Source organism: Emydura macquarii, unplaced genomic scaffold (genome assembly GCF_026122565.2).
Source record: "Emydura macquarii macquarii isolate MOO-44397 ecotype Brisbane River unplaced genomic scaffold, CSIRO-AGI_Emac_v2 contig_67, whole genome shotgun sequence".
Lineage (NCBI taxonomy): Eukaryota > Metazoa > Chordata > Testudines > Chelidae > Emydura > Emydura macquarii.
Genome location: NW_027130204.1, coordinates 7,962,806 through 7,985,252, shown reverse-complemented (window position 1 = coordinate 7,985,252; position 22,447 = coordinate 7,962,806). Strand labels below are relative to the sequence as shown.

The window sequence follows — 22,447 nt, the reverse complement described above, 5'->3', positions numbered from 1 at the left end:
GCCAGATGTTTGCCTCTGGCTATTTTTGTTTTCCTTTGAAGTTTCAACAAAAATGGTTCAATAGTTTCTGAGAACAATGTTAGGGGGAAATGTGGTGTTTTGCCAAGGTTAATTCTTACATTCATTATGCTGGAAGCTGCACTGAGCATGCTGAAGGCCAAAGCTAAACAGGACTTTCCTGACAATTGCTCCTGCCAGCTGGAGTCCATTGTGGCAAAGGAGATCTGAACTGACAGCAGGTGCTTCCAATGCTGCTCAGGATGGACATGGTAAATTTTTCCCATTTTAGCATAAAGAGAATTCAAGGACACTTTAAGTGATATGCCCAGTAACTGTTTCAGGATGGTTAAGGAAAAAAGGAACAGAAGTAGTAGCGTGTATTGCATGAATGTTGAGGCCCTGAGTTTGGGACAGAGTGGGAGAAATACATTTTTTCATGTTTATATTGCTTTTAGGCATCTCTCTTTGACCCAATAACCAGAAAGTCCCTTTTGTCATGCTCAGCTGGTCAAAACCTGACAAAAGGTTATTTAATTGCAGTCTAAAATAGGAGCTCTCCAAAAACATGTTCAAACTCATGGCTGGCTAACTATCTCCTTTCCCTTGCAAGTATTCTTTTAACCTCAGACCAAACTCTTCCTGAGGCTCTTTCGAAAGGCATTAGAATAAACTGCACCATAACCAGTCCCTGTGAATATATATTGTCTCTTATGCATTAAAGAAGAGAGGCTTGATTTGTACACTCACAGATATTGTTTAGTGCAGCAATCTTCCCAATGATCATTTACAAACATTCTACAATGCAGGGTTTAAAGCACAAGTCCTAATTAGTGTTGAAATAACTGTGTTAGCACTGCCCTGTGCCATTCTGTGGTGTCACTATATGCTAAATCAAGGGACACATTATCCTTCTATCCTTCATTAGTATTTTAAAGCTAGGAGGTGGGAAAAGGCTGATCCATATTCAAGAAGAGAGGAGGGGGGAAAACAATAACAAATTGGTATCTCTTTTGAGAATTGCCCCACAGGCCAAGCATTTTTATGTTCTTAATCATTATTAAATGACTTAACATGACACACAGAGCCTGGCAAATGATTGCATCCTGACATGAGAACGAATTACAAATGAAATGAAAGATCAAGCTGTATTAGAGGACTGCCTCTGGGAAATGAAAATCTTTAATTCTCTTTTATTATTGACATTTATTTGGCTGCCATGAATAACAACATAGCAAAGAGATTCAGCTATGCTTGTGCGCTGAATAGCTTATCCCAGGGCTCAAAACTGCCTTAACATTTATCATATTTGCTTTTGTAGCTGACACAACTGCATACCCTCTCTATCCATCTTGCATTTATCATGCATATAAAGTGCATTCTCTAATTTAAGTTCATTTTCATAGGGAACAAACAGCTAAGATTAGCAAGTGTCAGTTCTCAAATAAGCTCTCAGTTGTAAAAATATCAAAGAATGGATTTGTTAACAACTCCAGTTAAAGAATAAAATAAATACACAATGAAAATTAAATAAGAGCACAGGACAGCTACATGTAAGATTTAGGTTTAGCACCATTATTACTACTCATGTGTAAAAACATTTTTACTGCTATTTTTCAGCCAACCGTACAAAGCTCAAGTAGAGCACCTCCATATGGGCCATTCAAATACTGCAGTGATTTTCTGGAAGCAAAGCTGTCATGCTTGCAAGGCAAGTCAGACATATCCAACTCTGAACCTGTGTTGTTTGAAAATAGTTCACGGCTAACAAATTATGGGAAGAAATAATCTAAAAAACAGAGATAATTTATACTTCCCCTGAGAACAAACGATAAGGTAGTGACAATCTAGTTGGAGCCCAGTCCTGCAATTTCTGATTCCAAAAGGAATTTTGTGAAAGTAAGGACTGGTCCCTAACAGTCCAATCCTGCAAAGTGCTCTGCACCCTAAAATCTCATATTGAATTCCATGGGTGGTATTTGGCTCCTCATCGGAGGCACTCAACACCTAACAGAAGCAGGCCCTTAATTAATACCTTACCTTGTACAGGAATTAATGACTAAAATGTCTTGCAACAGCACACAGCAATAATTATATTATTTAATCTAGGAAGTATAGGTGGACAAATCAAAGAGCTTGTTAAAAGGCGGGCAGTCATGTTTGTAATGCTTAAATTTGTGTGTCACACATCATTATTTCAGACAGCAGAAATCACTCGTATCCCAGCTAGAACACCTTTTATCCACCTATTCCTTTGAGAATAGAAGAGCAGACAGCTGAGAAAAGCTAGAAGTGAGACTTTCTGCTCAAAGCAAAAAAGACTGGAAATTCACTTAGTGCTGGATTTTACTTCCTCATTTTCACAAATGCTTAAATGTACTATACTGTTGCAGCAGCTGTTCCCGACAAGTATAGTGTGTTCTTGTTTGCAGCAAAGATGGCTTTGCAGATAAAATCTGAAGTCATAAAAACCAGAGTAAAACCAACTGGAGCAATGTTTTAGATCTCTGTTATAAAAATAATTTAACATATCCATAACTGAAATGTTAACTTCTGACATTTAGGACATTTAAGGGGTTCAAAAGATGAGAAACACTTATTGAGATAAAGTCAGGGAAAGACAAGTACTTTGAATACCATTTGACAGTTATAATTTGTAAAACACATGATTAACCCCTGTATGTATTCTGTATAACAATACAGCTTAAAAAAAGGTACCTGTAGCCATTATAGTGTCGTCTTTCCCTTGGGTAAAGACTACAATTCGTTGCCTTTTAAGGTTCACCTTTGGCAGGGCTTGTGTTTTCCGGGCAATCTCTTTAATATCTTCCGTCTATTAATAGCAAGCGAGAAAAATTCTTGTAACCAGCATAGCAGAGCAGTGAAAGATTAGGGCTCTATTAGCAGATCAAAGATTTATCTTCTTATGACTAGATAATAAAATACACTTTATTGTCTGTTGAGAAAGATTTTCAAGAAGAAGAATACTTCATTCTCTTAAAAGGTTTATGTACTATCAAGAGGCCATTGGCTATATAATCTTGGAAGTGATACTGCAGCCATACCAATTGCTATAATGCAGAGCCTAATGAAAGAATTATACAGCATTTCCTAATTGACAATTTCTATTGATTTTCCCTGCTTTTGGCTAAATTCTAACCTTATCCCCAATAAAATTAAAAATAAAATGAGAAAGAGAATTACTCAAGAAATCTCAGAGCTTGATTCTCTTCCCACTTACAGAGGTTTTATACTGGTGTAACACCACTGATTTCAATGGAATTACTGCTGATTTACACCAGTGTAACTCAAGGAGAATCAGGTCCTCGGTGTTTCTCTGCACACTTTCAAGGGACTACAGAGCTCTACACAATATTGTATATAAATAGGAACATAGAAATTGCCATATTTAATCAGGATATTCCAGTATCCTGTCTCTGATAGCGGCCAGTATAAGATGCTTCATTTAGATGCAAGAAACCCAATAACTGATAATTATTTAATGACCTGCCTTTAGGAGATTATCCTTCCTAATCCCATGTGTTGGTGGCTCTCCTATGGTCTGAGGCACAAGAGTTTCTATTCCTACTTTTTATAATCTTATCTAACATAAATGTAGATGTTCTCATTATCCCTATAAATGTCCAATCTTTTTTTAATACTACACACTACTGAGCTTTTGGTCTCAAAGGTATCCCATGTCAATGAGTTCCACAAGTTAATGTGTTAAAAGTATTTTCTTTCATCAGTTACAAATATGTTGCCTTTCAATTTCATAAAATGCCCCTTTGTATCTAAATTATGAGAGTTAATAAAAAAAATGAACATACTTTCTCTGGGCCATTCATTATATCTCTTCTTATTTATATCTAGACTTGCAATATTTAATTTCTATCAGTAAATGTCAATTTCACTGCACACACACAAACAAATGAAAAGTTATTGCCATTAATAATAATGGAAATTTACAGGTAGGCAAGGTAAGAAAAATGCTGCTTGAGAACTTATTAGATTTGATTTAAGGATATGTACTATACTATATTATATGGCATATGTATTATAAAATCATGAATGGTGAGGAAAAAGTGAATAAGGAACTGTTATTTGTTCCTTCACGTAACTCAAGAACTAGGGGTCAGCCAATGAATTAACAGGCATCAGATTTAAAACAAACAAAAGGAAGAACTTCTTCAGACAATGCATAGTCTGTGGAACTTATTGCCAGAGGATGTTGTGAAGGCCAAAACTATAACGAGGTTCAAAAAAAAATTAGATGAGTTCATGGAGGATAGGTCCATCAATGGCTATTAGCCAAGATGGTCAAAGATGCAATTCCACGCTCTTGCTGTCCTTAGCCTCTGACTGCCAGAAGCTAGGAGTGGATGACAAGAGATGGATCACTCAATGATTGCCTATTCTGTTCATTCCCTCTGAAGCACCTGCCATTGGCCACTGTTGGAAGACAGGATATTGAACTTGATGGACCATTGGTCTGACCCAGAATGTCTGATCTTACGTACTTTGTATATTTTGACATGTGATATTGACAGTTTTTGTTTTAATAATTAAAGAGCTCTAACTTTTTTAATATCAACATATGTTATCTGACGACCCCCTCCAAATAATTTTCAGCAACTGTGAAAATTTAAATCGATAATAAGAAAAAAATGCTTCCCAACCCCAAATATGGTGATCAGTTAGACTCTGAGCATGTGGGCAAGATCCAGCAGCCAGACACCTTGGAAGGAATTTTCTGTGAGATGACCCCTGAAGATGCCAGAGAAGGAAGTGGGCCTGCTCTTCTGTAAAGATGCTTTAGGACCTCTCCTTAAGAAAATAACTGCAGGTAGAAGGCAGCAAGTGGTGGAAAGGGAATGTTTGCGGTCAGAGAATAGCAGGTCTGCATTGGTTGAGACAAGTACCCAAGCCCTCTAGATGTTTCTATCTGAAACCTGAATCTTTAGAGGACATTAAGAGAGCCATGAAGGAGGAGAGAATAAAGTATCAGAGAGCTCAAGAAACATAAGTCTAGAGAAGAAGCTATTAGATTTAACTAGGAGGTGGTCCCTAGTGACAATAGCTAGAGAGCTCACAGTAAAGAGGATGAAGGAATCAAAGAGAGAATTTGAAGACACTGGTAGTAAACTAAATTGCTCAGACTTTAGAGTCAAAGGAGAGGAGAAAATGGTGTCATCAAGAAAGAATTTCTTCAGGGTGAGGGATTACAAGGTGTCCTTGAAAGCAGAGAGGAAAGACCCAAGGGAAAAAAGATTAGTTGAAGATGAGAGTAAAGAAGGAAATGGAAGACAGTAAGAGGAAACATGTAAGTTTCAAGTAGATCTAAACTATATGGGAAGCTTGAAGTAGGAGTAATAAGCTGGTTTTAAGTTACATAGAAACAAAAAAACATTGTACAAAAGTCAGAATTTCAAACCAGGGTAATTTTGTGTCTTGTAACTGTTGCTATGACCTCCGAAGAACATTGGATATTATCTTTTGCCTTGAGAATAAATCAGTTAATTTTCAGGCCAAAGTAATCTTCCACACCAAAGTTACTGAGGATGAGAAGGGAACTAAAATGGTGGTGGTTATAATATTAATGTTTGAGAGTCCTTCACCTCTTCACAATCTAGCTTAGACTGACCATTATGTACTGCAATATTTTGAAGTGCGGTTGTGGTATTTTGTGTCACGTGGTTCAGTGAAATGAAAGATGAATTACAAGTAACGGTTTCAGCTGTGGCACTCCTTTCACTTCCCTGTAAGATGCTGCCTTCCCTCAAGTTTGTATAAATAATTTCTATTCAGCAAAATGATTCTATACATAATGTTTTGAAATACCTGTAGCAAAGACAATTTCCAATTTTTATTGGTAACTTGCATTGGATTATATTTTAATTCTTATCAAGGGCACTGTTTTGAATTCCTTACATATATGGGTGAGTGCAAATCTATCACTGTTTTATAGTCCCTAAGTATCTAAAAGAGTGTCTTAAATCCACATGATGTCCCCGAATGCTGGATTTTACATTAGGATTTGGCTCTGATTTAGCTAGGGAGGTATAAAAATCAGGCCTAAGAGTAAGTTTGGGAGAAGCACTTGTGGCTATGCAGAACTTGTGGTGCACTATTGTGGATGAAGCATTGACTACAGAGAAAGCACACACTACTCAGTTAGCACCCCCCCTTAGCAAAAAATTAATGCAGTAAACAGATAATGACATGCCACTGGAGGAGGCCATGCATTAGAGGTAAAGTTCCACCTACAATTAATATAGCTGAATATGGGGCAGGAGATAAAGGCAGAAAATGGTGGCCTTAGAATGCAGTGGTGGATGAAAACTCCTTGATGTCTCCTTCAAGCAAGACAGAAAAATGTCTAACTCGATAAACTGGAGCTGGAGGATATCCAAAGAGTCCTTCAAAAGTGGTCTTTTTTCTCAAATTTTGGTGATTTTTCTCATAGAGCTAAAGATCTTCCCCTACCTCTGGCACAAAGACACATGGTATTTCCATGTAAAATTATAACTTTATTGAAAATGACTTCATTGCGTTTTCTCTTTCTTTAAACCTGATCCTTTAAAATCTTTACAGACATCTGTAATTGAATATATATTTAAAGAAGCATTTTGTCTAATACAAGTCCTAAAAGTATAAAGCTGCTTTAATAATTTGTAGCTAGAAATGCAGTAGATATGAAAAACTATGGTTATAACTCATTTCCTATGCTAAAATACCCTTTTGAAATATTTAAGTAAATGTATCTTCATTTTAAGTTCTTAGCAGTACTGTCATTAAATCAGGTACCAACAATATGTAGGAATAAAGCATCTAGAAACAAAATCAGAAAGGCTAAGGCACAAAATTAGTTACCTTTTATGTCCCTTACTAGGTGTAACAAGAAGAGGTTTTTAAATACATTAGGAACAAGAGAAAGACAAAGGACAGTGTAGTAGGAAAGGAGAGTTAATAAACTGATGACATCAAGAAAGCTGAGGTGTTTCATGCCTATTGTGCTTCAGTCTTTACTAAAAAGGTTAATGGTGACGAGATACTCAACACAGTTAATATTAACAAGGGGGAAAGAATGCAAGCCAAAACAGGGAAAGAAGAGGTTAAATACTATTTAGATAGGTTAGATGTATTCAAGTTGGCAGCACCTGATGAAATTAGTCACAGGGTACATACGGAACTAGCTGAAGCAATCTTGGAATCATTAGCAACTATCTTTCAGAACTCCTGGAGGACAGGTGAGGCCCCAGAATACTGGAGAAGAGCAAACATAGCACCTATCTTTAAAAAGTGGAACTAAGAGGACCCAGGGAAACATAGACCGGCCAGCCTAAAACTTTGGTATCTGGAAAGATACTGACACAAATTATTAAACAATCAACTTGTAAGCACCTGGAGGATAATAGGGATATAAGAAATAGACAGCAAGGACTTCTCAAGAACAAATCATACCAAAACAACCTAATTTCCTTTTTTGACAGGCCTAGTGGATAAGGGGGAAGAAGTAGATGTGATATATCTGAATTTAGGTAGGCTTTTGACTGAGTTCCACATGATATTCTCATAGGCAAACTAGGGAAATGTGGTCTAGAAGAAATTACTATAAGATGGGTGCACAATTGGTTGAAAGACCAAAGAATACTGATCAATGGTTAGCTGTCAAACTGGGAGGGCATATCTAGTGGGGTCCCACAGGGGTCAGTCCAAGATCTGGTGCTATTCAATATTTTCATTAATGATTTGGATAATGGAGTTGATAGCATGCTTATAAAATTTGCGGAGGACCCCAAAATTGGAGGGGTTCCAAGCACTTTGGAAGACAGGATTAGAATTCAAAATAACTTTGAAAAATTGGTCTGAAATCAACTAAATGAAATTCAGTAAAGACAAGCGCAAAGCACTTCACTTAGAAAGGAAAAATAAAATGCACAACTACAAAATGGGGAATTAACAACTCAGGGTATTACTGCTGGAAAGGATCCGGGGGTTACAGTGGATCACAAACTGAATATGAGTAAACAATCTGATGCTGTTGCAAAAAAGGCTAATATCATTCTAGGATGTATTAACAGGAGTGTTGTATATAAGACAAGGGAAGTAATTATCCCATTCTACTTGGCAGTTGTGAGACCTCTACTGGAGTACTGTGGCCAATTCTGGGTGCCACACTTTAGGGAAGACAACTTGGAGAGAGTCCAGAGGAGAGCAACAAAAATGAGAAAAGGTTTAGAAAATTTGACATATGAGGAAAAGTTAAAAAAAAAACAAAAACTGGGCATGTTTAGTCTTGAGAAAAGAAAACTGAGGGGGGCCTGATAACAGTCCTCCAATAGGTTGCTATAAAGAAGAATGTGATCAATTGTTCTCCATGTCCACTGAAGATAGGACAAGAAAGGGCTTAATCTGCACCCAGGGAGATTTAGGTTAGCTATTTGGCAACACTTTGTAACTATAAGAGTAGTTTAGCTCTGGAATAGGCTTCCAAGGGAGGCTGTTGAATCCTGATCACTGGAGGTTTTAAAAACTGTTTGGACAAACACCTGTCAGGGATAGGCTAGGTTTACTTGGTCCTGCCACAGCACAGGGGGCTGGACCTGATGACTTCTCGAGGTCCCTTTCAGCCCTCCACTTCTATCATTCTAGTATTCCATTACCTACTTGAGAAATACTCTACGCTTTTTGCTCTGCCCAGCTCCAGTTCTTATCTTACTCTCCACTACTCTTCAAGCTGTCTCATCTCACTGCAAATTACTGAATCCATTTTAGGGATTGATTTCTTCTTTAAAAAACGTTATTCAAAATTTACAATTAAATAAAAAAATTAGAATGTCATGTGTAATAGTTGACTCAGGATTGACCTTTCCTCACAGCTAAACAATTTTTATTGCTCCACACATTCTGGTATGCTTATAAACAGATAGTCTATCCATTGCTTTTTACATTAGACTTGTTTTTAAGCCTGGTTAGTTTACATTGTGGCTTTATTCACAGAAGTACAAAACTCTCCAGCAGACATTTCCAAATTACTCTGTGCTGTCCAAATCAAGCTCTGAAAATATTCTCAAATAGCAGTGGTTTGGCTCAGGTTTTTCCAACTTGATTCTCACATATGCATTATGTGATATTATTTATGAAACACCTAACTGAGATTTTTCTACTTTCCCTTAATGTCCCTTTTTGGTGGTGGGATATCTTTTTTTCAAACCATGAAGGGAAAACAATACAGCAGACACTTATCAAATTTTATACATAACTGTCAGCAAATTTGACATGTCAGTTATTGCCAAGCAAGGGGCCAATAAAGAGATAAGATCATAATCATTGTGCACTTTACGGATGTGCTGTAATCAAATGTGGCAGATTTAGGATATTCAGAAAAACCCATGCTAGAATCTCTAAGCAATTGCTAATGGAAAGATGAATATGATGGTGGTTAGCAGACACCAGCTAAAGTGGTTAGTCACTAGGACTGAATTTAAACCAGGCACATTCAAAGTCTTTAGCTTAAGGTGGCAATAAAAATATAGAATGGGTAGGCTTACTACACTACTTCCTTTTTTTTTAAACTGTCTAGCTTCCACTGGGTCCCAGTAATTTGTTACGTTACATGTTGTATTTGGAAGCATCTGCAAAATTCTTTTATATGACAGAATAAATGGAAAATGTATTTTATGCTAACAATACAGATTATACAAAAAGAAACCAGACAGTGATAAAAAGTCTAGATTTCTATAAAACAATTTCAAGAATTTATGATACACTCATTGAAATGGGACAGCTCACAGTTTTAATATCCCAAACATTGATATACCTGCTATTTAATGAACCTAAAGAAATCTAAATTGGGGAACAAAAGGTGTAAATCTTTCCCTCTTCTTTTTTACATAATTAGACCCACACAAAAGTGGCATGTTCTCAAATTAACCTATGGGGTCCTGACTGTGCTGCTCTTATTAATGCAAATAGGAGTTGAAGAGTCAAAGCTCAATCTATACATTTGAACATATTACTTTAAGTGGGGCTGATTCCCATTAAAAGTGCTGAAAGAGATTTACATGTGCTCTTTTCAGCAATTTAGATTTCAGTAGGCTCACTTAACTTAAAATTAGTACAGTTGTTGTCGCAATAATTATAGTGTTTAAGAAACTTCACATTTGGAGATGGCACTATAGTCCTGATAGCTGATAACTCTCCTGATCAAGTTATCTGAATTTAGTCAATAAGAAACTATAAAAAAAAGCTTAGCCATTCAAATAAATATATCAAGACGATAAAGTAGACATCAAAAGCTCTGAAAATCACTGTAAAATCAACAGTGTTTACTTCAAGAGAGTGAATGTTACTGAGGGATCATACATGTTGGAGCACACAGATGGAAAACACCAACTTGTGTGTGCGCAGAAACAAAAACTTCTACCACCATTCTAAAAGAGGCTGTTTGTTGAAGCAGGGTTCACATTAATCCTAGCAATTTTATTTAAATCTTCCTAAAATTCATTTGCATAATGATAATCTGCATGTGGCAGGGTTTAAGTTATTTAAACGGTGTTATATTTCACTTTTTAGTCTTGCTTCACCACTGCTTTAGCAGTGAATCCTTATGCAGTGTAATGCAGCTAATGAGGTAGCTTTTTAACTGAACAAACTGACAGGTCCCATATCTGCAGAGGCAGCTTGAAACCGTGCCCAACCTCTCGGCTTCCCAAGAGGCTTTTCAAAATTCAATAAATAACATCTGTAGGCGATGTTGGGTGCAGACCTAGCAGAGTGCGTCATAACACTGAGCTGGCAGAACAAAGAAACCATGACGACTGCCAAGTTTCCATGACAACCGCTGCGAGGCTTGGAGAGTATAATAGCACATCAATCACTGTCCAAAAGAACTTCATTATCAGCAAGAAAAAAACCTTTAGGATCTGTTTAGTGTGCAAGTGTGGGTTAACTCACCTCAAAGCCTTGCTCTCTACCAAAAGTGGCAGCTTCCTGAAATAATAAAAAAAGAACAGTTCATTATAAAGCGCTAGATAATGAAGAAATAACACATTTTGAAACTCATTCAGGCAGTCTTCCTTTTTACACAGTTATATCAATATATGCATATACAGTTGCTCAATTTTGATACTTGCCCTAAAAGGCTCCCCTCCACCTCCACCCCAGAAAGACAGCAGCATATTATCAACAGACTTCACAAGTTCAAATGAAGAAGGTGAAAGGTATGTTTTTCTCCAAGTTGGCAAAGTAACTTCTGATTATAGTAACTTTAACAACAAATCCAGGCATATGGCTTTAAGATACATTCTTAATTAAAAAACCTCATGTCCCTATTTGTGTACTACACTTCAGGATATAGGTTATTAAGCTTTTTAAAATATCATTTGTCATCTACTGTGGATTAAAAAACATAGGATTACATATTATTTAAACAAAATGCGATCAAACCTTTGTGGCAGAATCAGATGAGCATATTTAAATACTCTGAAGTCTTAATCACAGCGTCAGGCACTCTAACTATGTTCCCTTCCTCAAAGAACAGAAGAAACATCAGGGTACCACAATGTCCTTGTTTCTTACTTATGTTAATTGCTCCAATCATATCTTTTGTTTTTCAGTGAAAGCGGAGACAGAGAGGATGATAGCAATGTTATTTCTTTATCCAGTTTCCAGCTTAGCATAAGCAAATATTGCAGATAATTGTCAAGAGTCTTTACACTTTAACTTGTCTTCTTCCAAATTAACTTTGCCAAATGATATTAATAGATGGATGGGTATTGAGCTGGAATAGCAAGTTGATCCAACTAAACTAAAACAATCATATCAAACCATTTAAGGCAGTGTGCCTAGACATACTGTCAGTATCCCTAGGACAGCTTTTGGTAACGCTTCACTTTTAAGCAGTACACTGGGGAGGGAAAATACCTATTTGTGAACCTATACAATCTGCCAATTTTTTGACAATTTAAAAACTTGAAGTGGATGCAACTGATTATTACAAAAGTAAGGTCAGGTTAATAAAATGTGATAAGCTGAAAAGCACAATTCCTCAGGCCTCTCACTGCCGGAACGTAAGGCTGCTCAGGTTAGTCTTAGCTGATGTTGACAGAAAAACTGAATCATGGTCCTGACAATTGGGTGCAGGCAAGGTTAGCCACTTTGACAATTTACTTACAATAGAATTCCTTCCTGTACATCACATAGTCAATGACATTTGCTAGCTTGGCTGTCAAAGAAGGGTGTAGGGTTCAAAGATATCATGCAGTGTTTCCTAAACCAGCATGTCATTAACAAAGCCTATGCTCATATGAAAAAAGGAGTCTGCAGGCCTCCACTGTAAAGTGATGCACTTACAATGAACTGCAATACAATCCGGAAAGGCTTAGATGGGACTAGAACACAGAAAAAGCAAAAATGAGAAAAATAGAGGAGTGATAAGCAGCACAGAGAATATGAAAACGAATTAAACAGCATGTATTGTAGCCAGATTACATTTTTAACCTTGGTTTTTAGACATAAAATTGATATAGGAAATTATACTGATCTATCCCAAGGGGCCTTCTTTAAGGCCCCAGAGCAAGAAGACATTAACATCTGTATTAAACTATTGTTTGGACAGGAAAGTGGATACCAGTACACTTACATCTGTGAAGTGCAAACTATTCCAGTTAACAATATTTTTATTTCCTTGTATGGGAGAGAAACTTTTAGGAAATTCATCTTAGTTTTCTGGAGTTGGGCATTCTCACATAACATACGCAGTTTGAAATCCCTGGCCTGTCCACAAAAATGTGTAAGCATTTGGACAATACTTTAAAAATATCTTATATTCTGATTTTCCCTCTTATAGCTAAGTGATGGGAGCCAGTTTATACAACCACAGATTTTCCTACCATGGACCTCAGATCTAAAGATGTTTGAAAGCACCACAGAGCAACAGCAATATTTCTCTCTCCCCCGCACAGACCCTCAGCATCCAATCAACAAAACCATCAAAGCAACACTTGAACAGTTTGTCTCAAGAATTGTGGGCTTGATCCTGAGATATGCTTAAGCACATGCAACTCCCTATGAAGTATCACACCCATTTAAAAATAACCTTAACATTAAAACCCTCATAGTAGAGAAGATAGTAAGGCTCAAAACACAGTCTTGAAGATTTTCAGTTTGGGTTTGCAGAAGAGTGAGAAATATTAGGCAGGTCCAAAATATCAGGGACAGTTCAAAGTAAATTAACCTAACAAAAGTGAGGAGGATGAGCACACTGCATCTTAAGCGGGGAGAAAATGGGGAGATGCATTGTCCAGCTTGCTGAGGGAAGGAGAATAACACTTTATGGGTGGAGGGTAGGAGAGGGGCTCAGAAGCTGCTGCAAAAAGGGGGAGTGGATCAGTATGGTGATGCTGACTCATCCCCAGGGACAGAAGGGCTGGGGAGTCGAAAAGGGGCAAGCCCGGTAGGAGAAGCTCATTTTCCCCAGACCTGAAAGAGCAGCACCCACCCTCCCTCCCTCCCCTAGAGGTGGCAAAATGCCAGGTTTGGTCAGGACCTGCTGTGGACTTCAGGCTAGCTTTTCCTTTCTAGGAGGGCTGGGGGAAAATGTTTCCCTCACCACCAGATTGGCCTCGGTGGAGTGGGGGTTTCTTCACTTTCCCCACAGCAGGTTCAGGGGGGCTTTGTTACAGCTAGTGGGGAAGGGACTTAGGCTATGATGTTGCAGTGTAAGTGTGGGGTGGATGCATAGGGAAGGGATACAGTGACAGAAAAGTGGCTTGGTAAAGGACTTAAAAAGGAGGTGTTTAAGGTCCCAGCAATGAATTGACTGGGGGACCCGTATGGAAAAAGGGAGGGGGGTGGCTGGCGGAAGCCTCCGGGAAGTAGATATTGAATGATCATGGAGTTACCTACACTGTACACTTCTATCTGCTGGGTAGTCCCAGACATCTAATAATAAAGTTGCAGCCTGATTAAAACCATATCAAGTGTCTCCTGGCCTTCTTTTGGTATAGCCGTACAATCTTTAGTGACAATCTATTCACAATAAGAGTGGAAAAGGAAACAAGCAGTCCCCATCTGTGCTGCCTCAGGGTACCTCATACTGAGCTTCACATATCTAATAAAGTAGTCAAGTTAAAATCTAACCTTAGTGTGGCTGTAACATGTGGAGTCAACTAGGGTTATGATAGCCAGTCAGGGTTCCCTAATGCAGGTGATAATCAGTATGATAATCACTATATTTACAGGCTTTCCATTTTATATCTGACATCAGGCGTCACAAAGAAGGAGGGATTAAGGAAATAAACAACCTACACAGAGACTTTACTGCTCCCTGGAGAATGCAGCATTTTCATTCATGCATGACATGCGACAACAGCAAAGCAAAACAGCAACAGAACAGAATTTTCTGAGAAGACTGGATAGTTTTTTCACTTTTGATAAACTTTCACTAACTAATATTTTCATAGTACAACATTTACTTCATAAAAACCTTTTACTTTAATAAAAGCACCATTTTGTGCCCATTCAAATTATGATATATATATATTTGTAATCATCATACTCTCACCTATACCGTCTTTGTACTCCCTGTCACAGTAGATTTGTTAGTGTACAGCCCAAACTAGAAATGGAATTGGTTTAACAATAATGCTTCATCAAATTGGGAAAAAACATTCCTTAGTAGTATGTGGAAATTCACACTGTAAAACTGTGTGTACAGAGTAGTTTAACTTGGGTAACGTTATATCACTAAAATTAACACACACCCTTTCTTTTGGCATAACACTAAGCAGTTTACACAGGAAAGGGGAGATAAACTAAAGAGAGCAATAAAAAGGACAACTTCCTTTAGTACCTATCACTGCTATTATGCTACAACTCTTTTGCTATCTTAAAACCATTTACACTTTTGCATGTATTTTATTGCTGTTAGTTTCCCAGTATTTATTAAGTGGAGCTGTCTATAATCAAGACTGAGGCTAATTGTATCATGGCTTGTTAAAATTCTGAAGTCCTTTCTAATCAGTAATATAAAACTATTTGTTGATGTGTAAAGAATCCTCCAAACACAGGATTCATTAAACTCTATGTTGCTATGGGTATTTGTTAACCCCCTGATCAGCAAGAATTTTATGATTACAGAGATAGATGGTTCAGCCATTAATGATTGTATGTTCTCTTTGCCATAACATACGATAGGTAAACTACATATTAAATTTTCTTGGCACATTGAATTTGTGTTTTATTGGTAACAAGGTTATATGGTGGCTTGATTAAATTATACCCAAAGCAGTAACAAAATGCATGCTGGGTTAAATTTAATTCATTTAAGCCAATATAAAACTCATAAAATTATCTTCAACAGCATTTAAAACTATGTATTGCTGAAATCAACGGACAGACCTTCCAAAAAGTGCCAGCGATGGCATTATCTGCAATATGCATTTTAACCTTTTAGCCCACAAAAATCACAGTAAATCAAATTTGCATTTTATAGCTAATAGCAACACTATGTCATAAATAAATGATAAAACAGCAGGAAAGCAACAATAACATTGCACATGAATGTGTTTTCAATAATTATACAAGATAGCAAGTGCAGGGGATGCACAACCTAACCTTTCCTCCAAAATCCTTCTTGAAGGAAGGAATATCTCACTGAACACTATAAAATCCAGTCACTTTTTGCAACGTTCCTCTCAGAAATTTGCCATGGTAACAAAAAGTGGGATATTGATTACCTATGAGGGAGTTGTCATTGCCACACCTATAAGCCTGCATACCTGCCACGGAAACCCACGTCATGTTCACAGCATTTTCTGCCTTCATTTGCTGAAAGTTTTGTAAGTGGTACCCTCCATTTCCTTTGGTAAGGCAAAACAGCAGTGTATCAATGGATTCTGGAACGTGAATAATTTTAAAGCCTCCTCTGCAGCACCACCGCACACAATGGTTTTACTGTATTAAAATGCTTTTCCGAAATCCAAGTGGATTATGAGCAACAACATTTTAATGGATCCTTCAGACCACTAAGATCATGCAGTTTGAGTCTGCATTTGGCAGAACCACTCACTCACTATTTTATTCCCACAAATATCTTATTTAACCACTTCTTGAATGATGTTTCCACCATATCCTCTAGCAATCTACAGCATAGCCAAATTGTTCTTATTTTTACAAACTTATAAAATCTAATCTACACTTTACCTTCCTTAGCTTCAGGCTATTGCTCCTTGCATTATCAGCTTCTGAGAGTTGTAAATTATTATTTTCTATAATTTATATTGTTTCCTTGAAGGTATTAAAGACTATGATCACCTTTTCAGAGACTTTTTTTTTTTTTTTTTTTTTTTTTAACACTATAATCATTTAGTCTTCTCAGTCTCTCCTACTAATTCTCCTCCAATCCTTGTGGAACTTCCTCTTTTTTGAATTCTCTCTTGTTTTTCTACATCTCACCTTGTTTGGCATGAGGAAACACTGTATGAAGTTCTATAAAGTGAAACCCTAATTATCTAAATGGAAAGGAGGACAAGAAAGTAATATAGATAAATAAGGATGCCGTTAAGAGGGAGAGTTTTTAACATAAATGATGCACTTTTGAAGTTGGATACAACATCATTTTCTGAGAGGGGTTTTCTGATAGACTTGAGTCAGATAATCTAAGTTTTACTGGAGTAATGATATCCTGCCCTTGAGCTGAGTTGTTAAAAAGTATATCCATGATATAGACACTTTCATTTATTTCACTCAATCTGTGTACATTGTTTTTAAAAAATAAATAAATAGAAGAAATCAAACACATTTGTGTATGCTTTGTGGTCACCCTGCAGAGATGTCAGACATGTAGCTTTACTCAAGAATGAGTGTACGCAGAAAGATCTGTCCCTCCTGGATTCTGTGAACTATCATAGGAAAAAAATAGCCCACCTTCTTCCCTCCTACTTCATTCTTTGGCCCTTGCTAGCAGCCCCCTTCCACATGGATTAATGCTCATATGCACACAGCATTGCTTTCTCTTCCCTCATTCCATGAATTCGAGTAAGATACACATAAATAACAAACCCTCTGCTTTCCAGTTTGCAATCTGGCTGGCTGCTCCCTTTGAGTGTATTGCAAACTTCAACGGTGCTGAGCTCCCTTTGACTTCAGTGGGATATCTGGGCGCTCAGCACTTCTGAAAATCAGGCCCCATTTTGCTTAAGGCTTTTCCCCCTTTATGGAAGTGGTAACTTTCCTTACACTTATGTAGAAACCTGGTCACTAAGGATATTGCTATCAAGAGCACCATGTGTCCTTTACACGCGCCTCCCTTGTAACAGACTCATCACTGCGTGGGAGTTAAACTTGTCTTTGAGTAGGGGTTGAAGATTTTATTAAATGCTTCAGTAAGTTGTGCCACATTTTCCACTCTTTCAACTGCTGGCCAGGTCACATTATTAAATATGATCCTGGAAATAGCATCTGTCTTAATGCATAGAGAGGACAGCTTCCTGATAGCCATGTTTTGGAATAAAACAAAGGCATCATACATACATCACTAGCTCCAAGACATATGTCTTGGTAGGGGTTTTCTTATACCAAACCTGACTATTCTATGCAGCACAGAAAGCCTTCATAATATGATCTGTCCTTACAACTCTCTTCAGCGTATTCGTTATCGTGTACTACATATAATATGTATGATGTCTTCATTTTATTACCTGTCCTGCTCTCAAATGAGGAGCAGTAGCAGCAGACCACATACTTTATGATGATGAATTAGTAACACGTAAGAGCCACGATGAACCTTACGTCATGTAGTTAGGAATGATGCCATGACTGCAGAAAGAGCAGGCAAGAAGTATAAGCAAGTAGATACATGTTTGATTATTTGAGCCCTAGGGAAAGTAGATATTATTGAAGTGTGGCTGATGTTTCAAATAAAAATGGCTTTAAAGCTTACTAATGATATTAGAACACTTAAGATGAGCATTGTGATGACTTGGCATCTGTACAGTTATTTTAAAACAAGATTTCTATGAAGTGGCCACCACCAGCGTCCATACAGCACCAGGACATTTAAGAAGGGATAGATGTACAGTTTATATGGCAGATCCTCAGTTCATGTAAATTGTCATAATTCTATTGACTTCAATGAAGCTATTAAAATTTACATGACCTGAGGAACTGCCCCTATATGCTTTCTTTAATGGCAGCAGTATGCTTGTTGTGGATAGTGACAAAGACATATATTTTCACATCAATCCAGTTTAATGCAATTACCAATAGTTATCTACAGTTCAGAATATTGGTCTACCCAGACTTTTACATGGCTGCAGTTTGGTTTAGACAGACATTCCTTTTAGGTTAGATAGTATCACATTCCATTGTGTCAAAACAGTACATCCTCCTACACCTTTATAAAAAAGCTGCCCATTTACAATGGGTACTCAGAGCTCAGCAGCAGAGAAATATTGTTCCGGAATTTTTTTAAAATTTCTGTAGAAGGGGAGACATGGGGACACTTGTGAGCAGCAGCGAAAAGAAAGTAAAGGAAAAACAAGGTTACTTACCAGTAACTGATGTTTTTCGAGATGCATTGCTCATGTCCATTCCACTATAGGTGTGTGCATGCCTCTGTGCACGGCTACCGGAACTTTTTTCCCCTTAGCAGATCCCGTAGGGCCGGCTCTGGTGCCCCCTGGAGTCCCACGAACATGCTGCGGTATATGAGGCACTGCCAGCCCTACGCCCCCTCAGTACCTTCTTTCCGCCAACTCCGGCGGCGGGGATGGGGGGTGGGTTGTGGAATGGACATGAGCAACACATCTCAACGAACATCAGTTACTGGTAAGTGACCTTGTTTTCTTCTTCGAGTGATTGCTCACGTCCATTCCACTATAGGTGATTAAAAAGCAGTACTTTGGAGGTGGGCCACAATTAGCGGTGAGCTGCTTGCAGCCCAGCTCTGCTGAAGTCCACTACTTCCCGTGCCTTGGACAGAGGTGTGGTGGGAAGTGAAGGTCTGTACCGCCAGCTGCTTTGCAGATGCCCTGCCCTGGCACTTCTGCTAGGAAGGCTGTAGATGGAGCTTGAGTCCTGTTGGGTGAGCTGTGGTGGCGCCCAGAAGCGGCACCTTCACCTGCTCGTAGCCGAACACGATGCAGGGAGTTATTCACAAGGAAAATGTGCTGGCGGAGGCCAGTGAACCTTTCATCTGGTCGGATGCTGTGAGGAAGAGCTGCATCGCTCTTCGTAATGGCCTCGTACATTTGATGTAGAAGCCAGGGCCCCACTTGCTCTCTAACGAGTGCTGCCTTCTCCTCTCCTCCGAGCCATGTGGTTCAGGGAAACCTGGGGAGAATATATGATTTGTCCAATGAGACTGGGCAACCCGTTGGGCCGGAGGGCCCGGTGAGGTCTCACTGAACTTTATCTTATAGACTACAGTATGAGGAAAGAGCTCTGGGGTCAGAGGTCTGATCCTGGAGACCTTCCTTGCCAAGGTAAACACCCCCAGGAAGGCCACCTTCCTGGACAGCCAGAATAGAGGGCATGACACCATGGTTTTTTGAGGGGGAGGAAAGGTGGAGCATGGCCCGGGAAGGACCAGGTCGAGGTCCCAGGAAAGCCCTGGGTCGCGGGCCTACGGAGAGAGCCTCCCACCCCCTTCAGGGGCTGAACCGCCATCTGAGGGAGGGCCACGATTCCCCCTCGAGCAGCTGATGGAAGGTTGATATGGCTGCTAGGTGGGCCTTCAGGGAGGTCAGTCAGTCCCTGAAGCTTTAGCTGCAGCAGGTATTTCCTGGCTCGCCTATACTGGTGAGAGGCCGGGCAGAGTATCTTGGGACTGCTCCTGGCAGGCAACAGCCATTTCCACTTAACCTGGTACACAGCCTGCGTGGAGGGTTTCCTGCTACCCATTGGTACACACTGGGCTTGTTCTGAATGGCTCGCTCATTGCCTCTCGGCCACCGATCTATCACTCCTCGAGGTGTCAGGCATCTAGGTCTGGGCACCACAGGTGACCGTGATCGTGGGAGCTGGAATCGCACTGGCTTGGGGGCTCCCGAGGTGGGCGATCGAGAAATCTAGCAGCATGCTGAACCCGTGCTGGCGTGGCCAGCTGGAACAAATGGGATTTCATTTGTTTAGCCCCTCCTAGTTGAGCAGGACTCTATGCAGGAGGGGAGGGCGGGACAGTGAATATAAAGGTCTCTGATCGCTACGGATGAATGGCATGGCGAGCGCCCCTGCCCCTTGACCATGGAGAGAGCAGCACCGTGGACACTTCGTGCTGCAGGCCGATACAGCCTGATTCTCTTTGGGAAACCCCTCCTCCCGATGGTCGTAGACGCCCTTAGTAGGCGCAGCGATCCCTTGTGGTGAGGAAGAGCAACCCCTTGATGCAGTCCGCCTCGCCATTCCTTGCCCCTGGGAGGTGATCACTGCCAGATCCCAAGGACCGATATGTTCCCTTCATAAGGCTGATGAATGGGCTCCTGCCACCTATCAATGTAGTACGTGGTCGCTACACTGACTGACACTCCCTGCTTTCGATAAAGCGGAGGGACCTTCCGCAAGCCTGTGAGCATTTTGCGGGTCTTCTCCACAGTGTACCAATGCCTGTCCTTTCTTGGCCAGACGCCTTGTAAGCTGAGGTGAGCGCTGATATGGCACTGTACTCTTTGCTCGAGGTGACCGCTATCAGGGTAACTGAAGGAGCCTGTTCCTTGAATGGAATGCTCCTTCACACATCCCGAGGAGCTGTTCACCACACTCAGGAGGCTCAGGCTTGCTGCCGTCGGGTTGTTACTATTTTTTTGGGGGCGGTGGGGAGGAGGGAAGGAGAGGGGATCGTAGCCCCTCGGTGTATGAGCTGCCTGCTCAGACTGTATCCTAGGGCTGTGACTGAAGCGGCCTATGCGTCAGGCTAGCTATCCTCACCGCATAGGTGCAGGCCATCCTTTGCCCTATCCGCTGTCGGCAAGCTTTGGCTGTTGTCGTAGGTGTTTGTATATGTGGCCCATCCTGAGGGAATCCGTCCCACAGCAGGGCGAGGGCAAGAAGGTCTGGTCTGGGAAGCAACTGGTCACACCCATGCATTCCATAGGCTGCACCTGAGTTAACGTGGACTTTGTGCATTTACCAGACTTGGGGCTTGGGCCTATCTGGGCAGACCAAGCCCATCAAGCACGCAGCTACCCCTGCCTGGCCTTCAGTAAATACCGTCCGCCAAGTAACAGACGGGTAAGCCGTAAAGCATTAGAGGGGGTCACCCTTACAAAGTGGGGGAACCTTTGAGGATGTGCGTCCCTGACATCCGGGGCGGCATATAGGGCTCCTCATGTTCCCACTACTGGAGCTGGGGGGATCATGCGATACTTGAGCCCCTTGTTTGGTATTTGTGCAATGACATAGGTCTGTCACTGTCCTCAAATGCCCCCCCCCTTTTTTTGAGGGGGAGAGGGATGAGGAAGTACCTGGAGAAGGACCTCTTCTGCCATCGCCTGCGGGCCCTCTCCCGCTGCTTCTGCCTGAGGTGGCCTCGACCTCCTGCCCTAGCTCGCCGAGCTACCTCAGGGGCCCAGTGGGCTGAATTCTGGCTCATCCAAGCCTAAAGGAGGGTATAGGCTAGGGCACTGCCCTTATGTTCACCAGTAGGAGGGCCTTTCCAATTGCCCCATAGCTGAGAGGGCCTTTACTGAGGGCCTAAGGAGCCAGTCAGGGTGGGTGGTATCTCGTAGACCCCCTGACTCTGTCCCATTGCCCGTAAGTCATGCTGCTATCCCTGAAGACCTGCCTGACACCTGAAGGTCTGTGGTGCATAGTGGCCCAGGGAACAGAGCATGGTGTAGGTCCCTGAGACTATGCAGCTCCGCCTCCGTGCGAATGAAGAGAAGGCTGACCTGTTGACAGAAGACCCCTGATGTGCTGCTGGACTTTTTTGGGATAGCCCGGGGCTGCAGCCACCAACCTCCGGGCATGCTGATGGCAGAGGGAATGGCTCTGCCCACCTAATAGGCAGCAACTGAGGGTGGCAAGAGCGCTGCTCTAGCTCCTGCGATACTGTGCTTTGCAATGGCCTACAGGCTTAGTGTCTGCCGCCAGGCAGAGCCCCAGCAAAGTGGCTCACTGAGTCCCCCAAGGGGCTCACCTTCCATTTGCTGGTAGTGCTAAAGAATAAAGTTTTCCCAAAACAAGTCTGGTTTGCAGCTGCCTTTGTTGTCTAGGGTAGAGCCCATCTGACCCACCTATCCCTGTGGCTGGTGGCAACCAACACCAGGGACCTGGGGCGGGGTGGCGAACAGTATTCAAACCCCTTGGCTGGGCGTAATACTTTTCATGGCTCGTTTAGGCATCAGGGTACGGAGGAGAGGGTTTTGCCACGAGACCCTCACTATGTTGGGCGCCCCTCTGTGGGCCAAGGCGGCTAGCACTCTGTGGAGGCCCTTGGTAACATATT

The 22,447-nt window shown here is 40.7% G+C and overlaps 1 protein-coding gene across 4 annotated transcripts in view; it reads right to left on the bottom strand.

Annotated features, from left to right (window-relative positions):
• The window catches only part of ADK (adenosine kinase), a 488,773-nt gene that overhangs the window by 67,511 nt on the left and 398,815 nt on the right, over nucleotides 1-22,447 (bottom strand). For all 4 annotated transcript variants that reach the window (XM_067539239.1, XM_067539260.1, XM_067539250.1 and 1 more), the window contains exons 8-9: nucleotides 10,957-10,992; nucleotides 2,716-2,830 (exon numbers count right to left, since the gene is read on the bottom strand). In XM_067539239.1, the coding sequence (XP_067395340.1) occupies nucleotides 2,716-2,830; nucleotides 10,957-10,992 (151 nt within the window). The remainder of the gene's footprint in view (nucleotides 1-2,715; nucleotides 2,831-10,956; nucleotides 10,993-22,447) is intronic.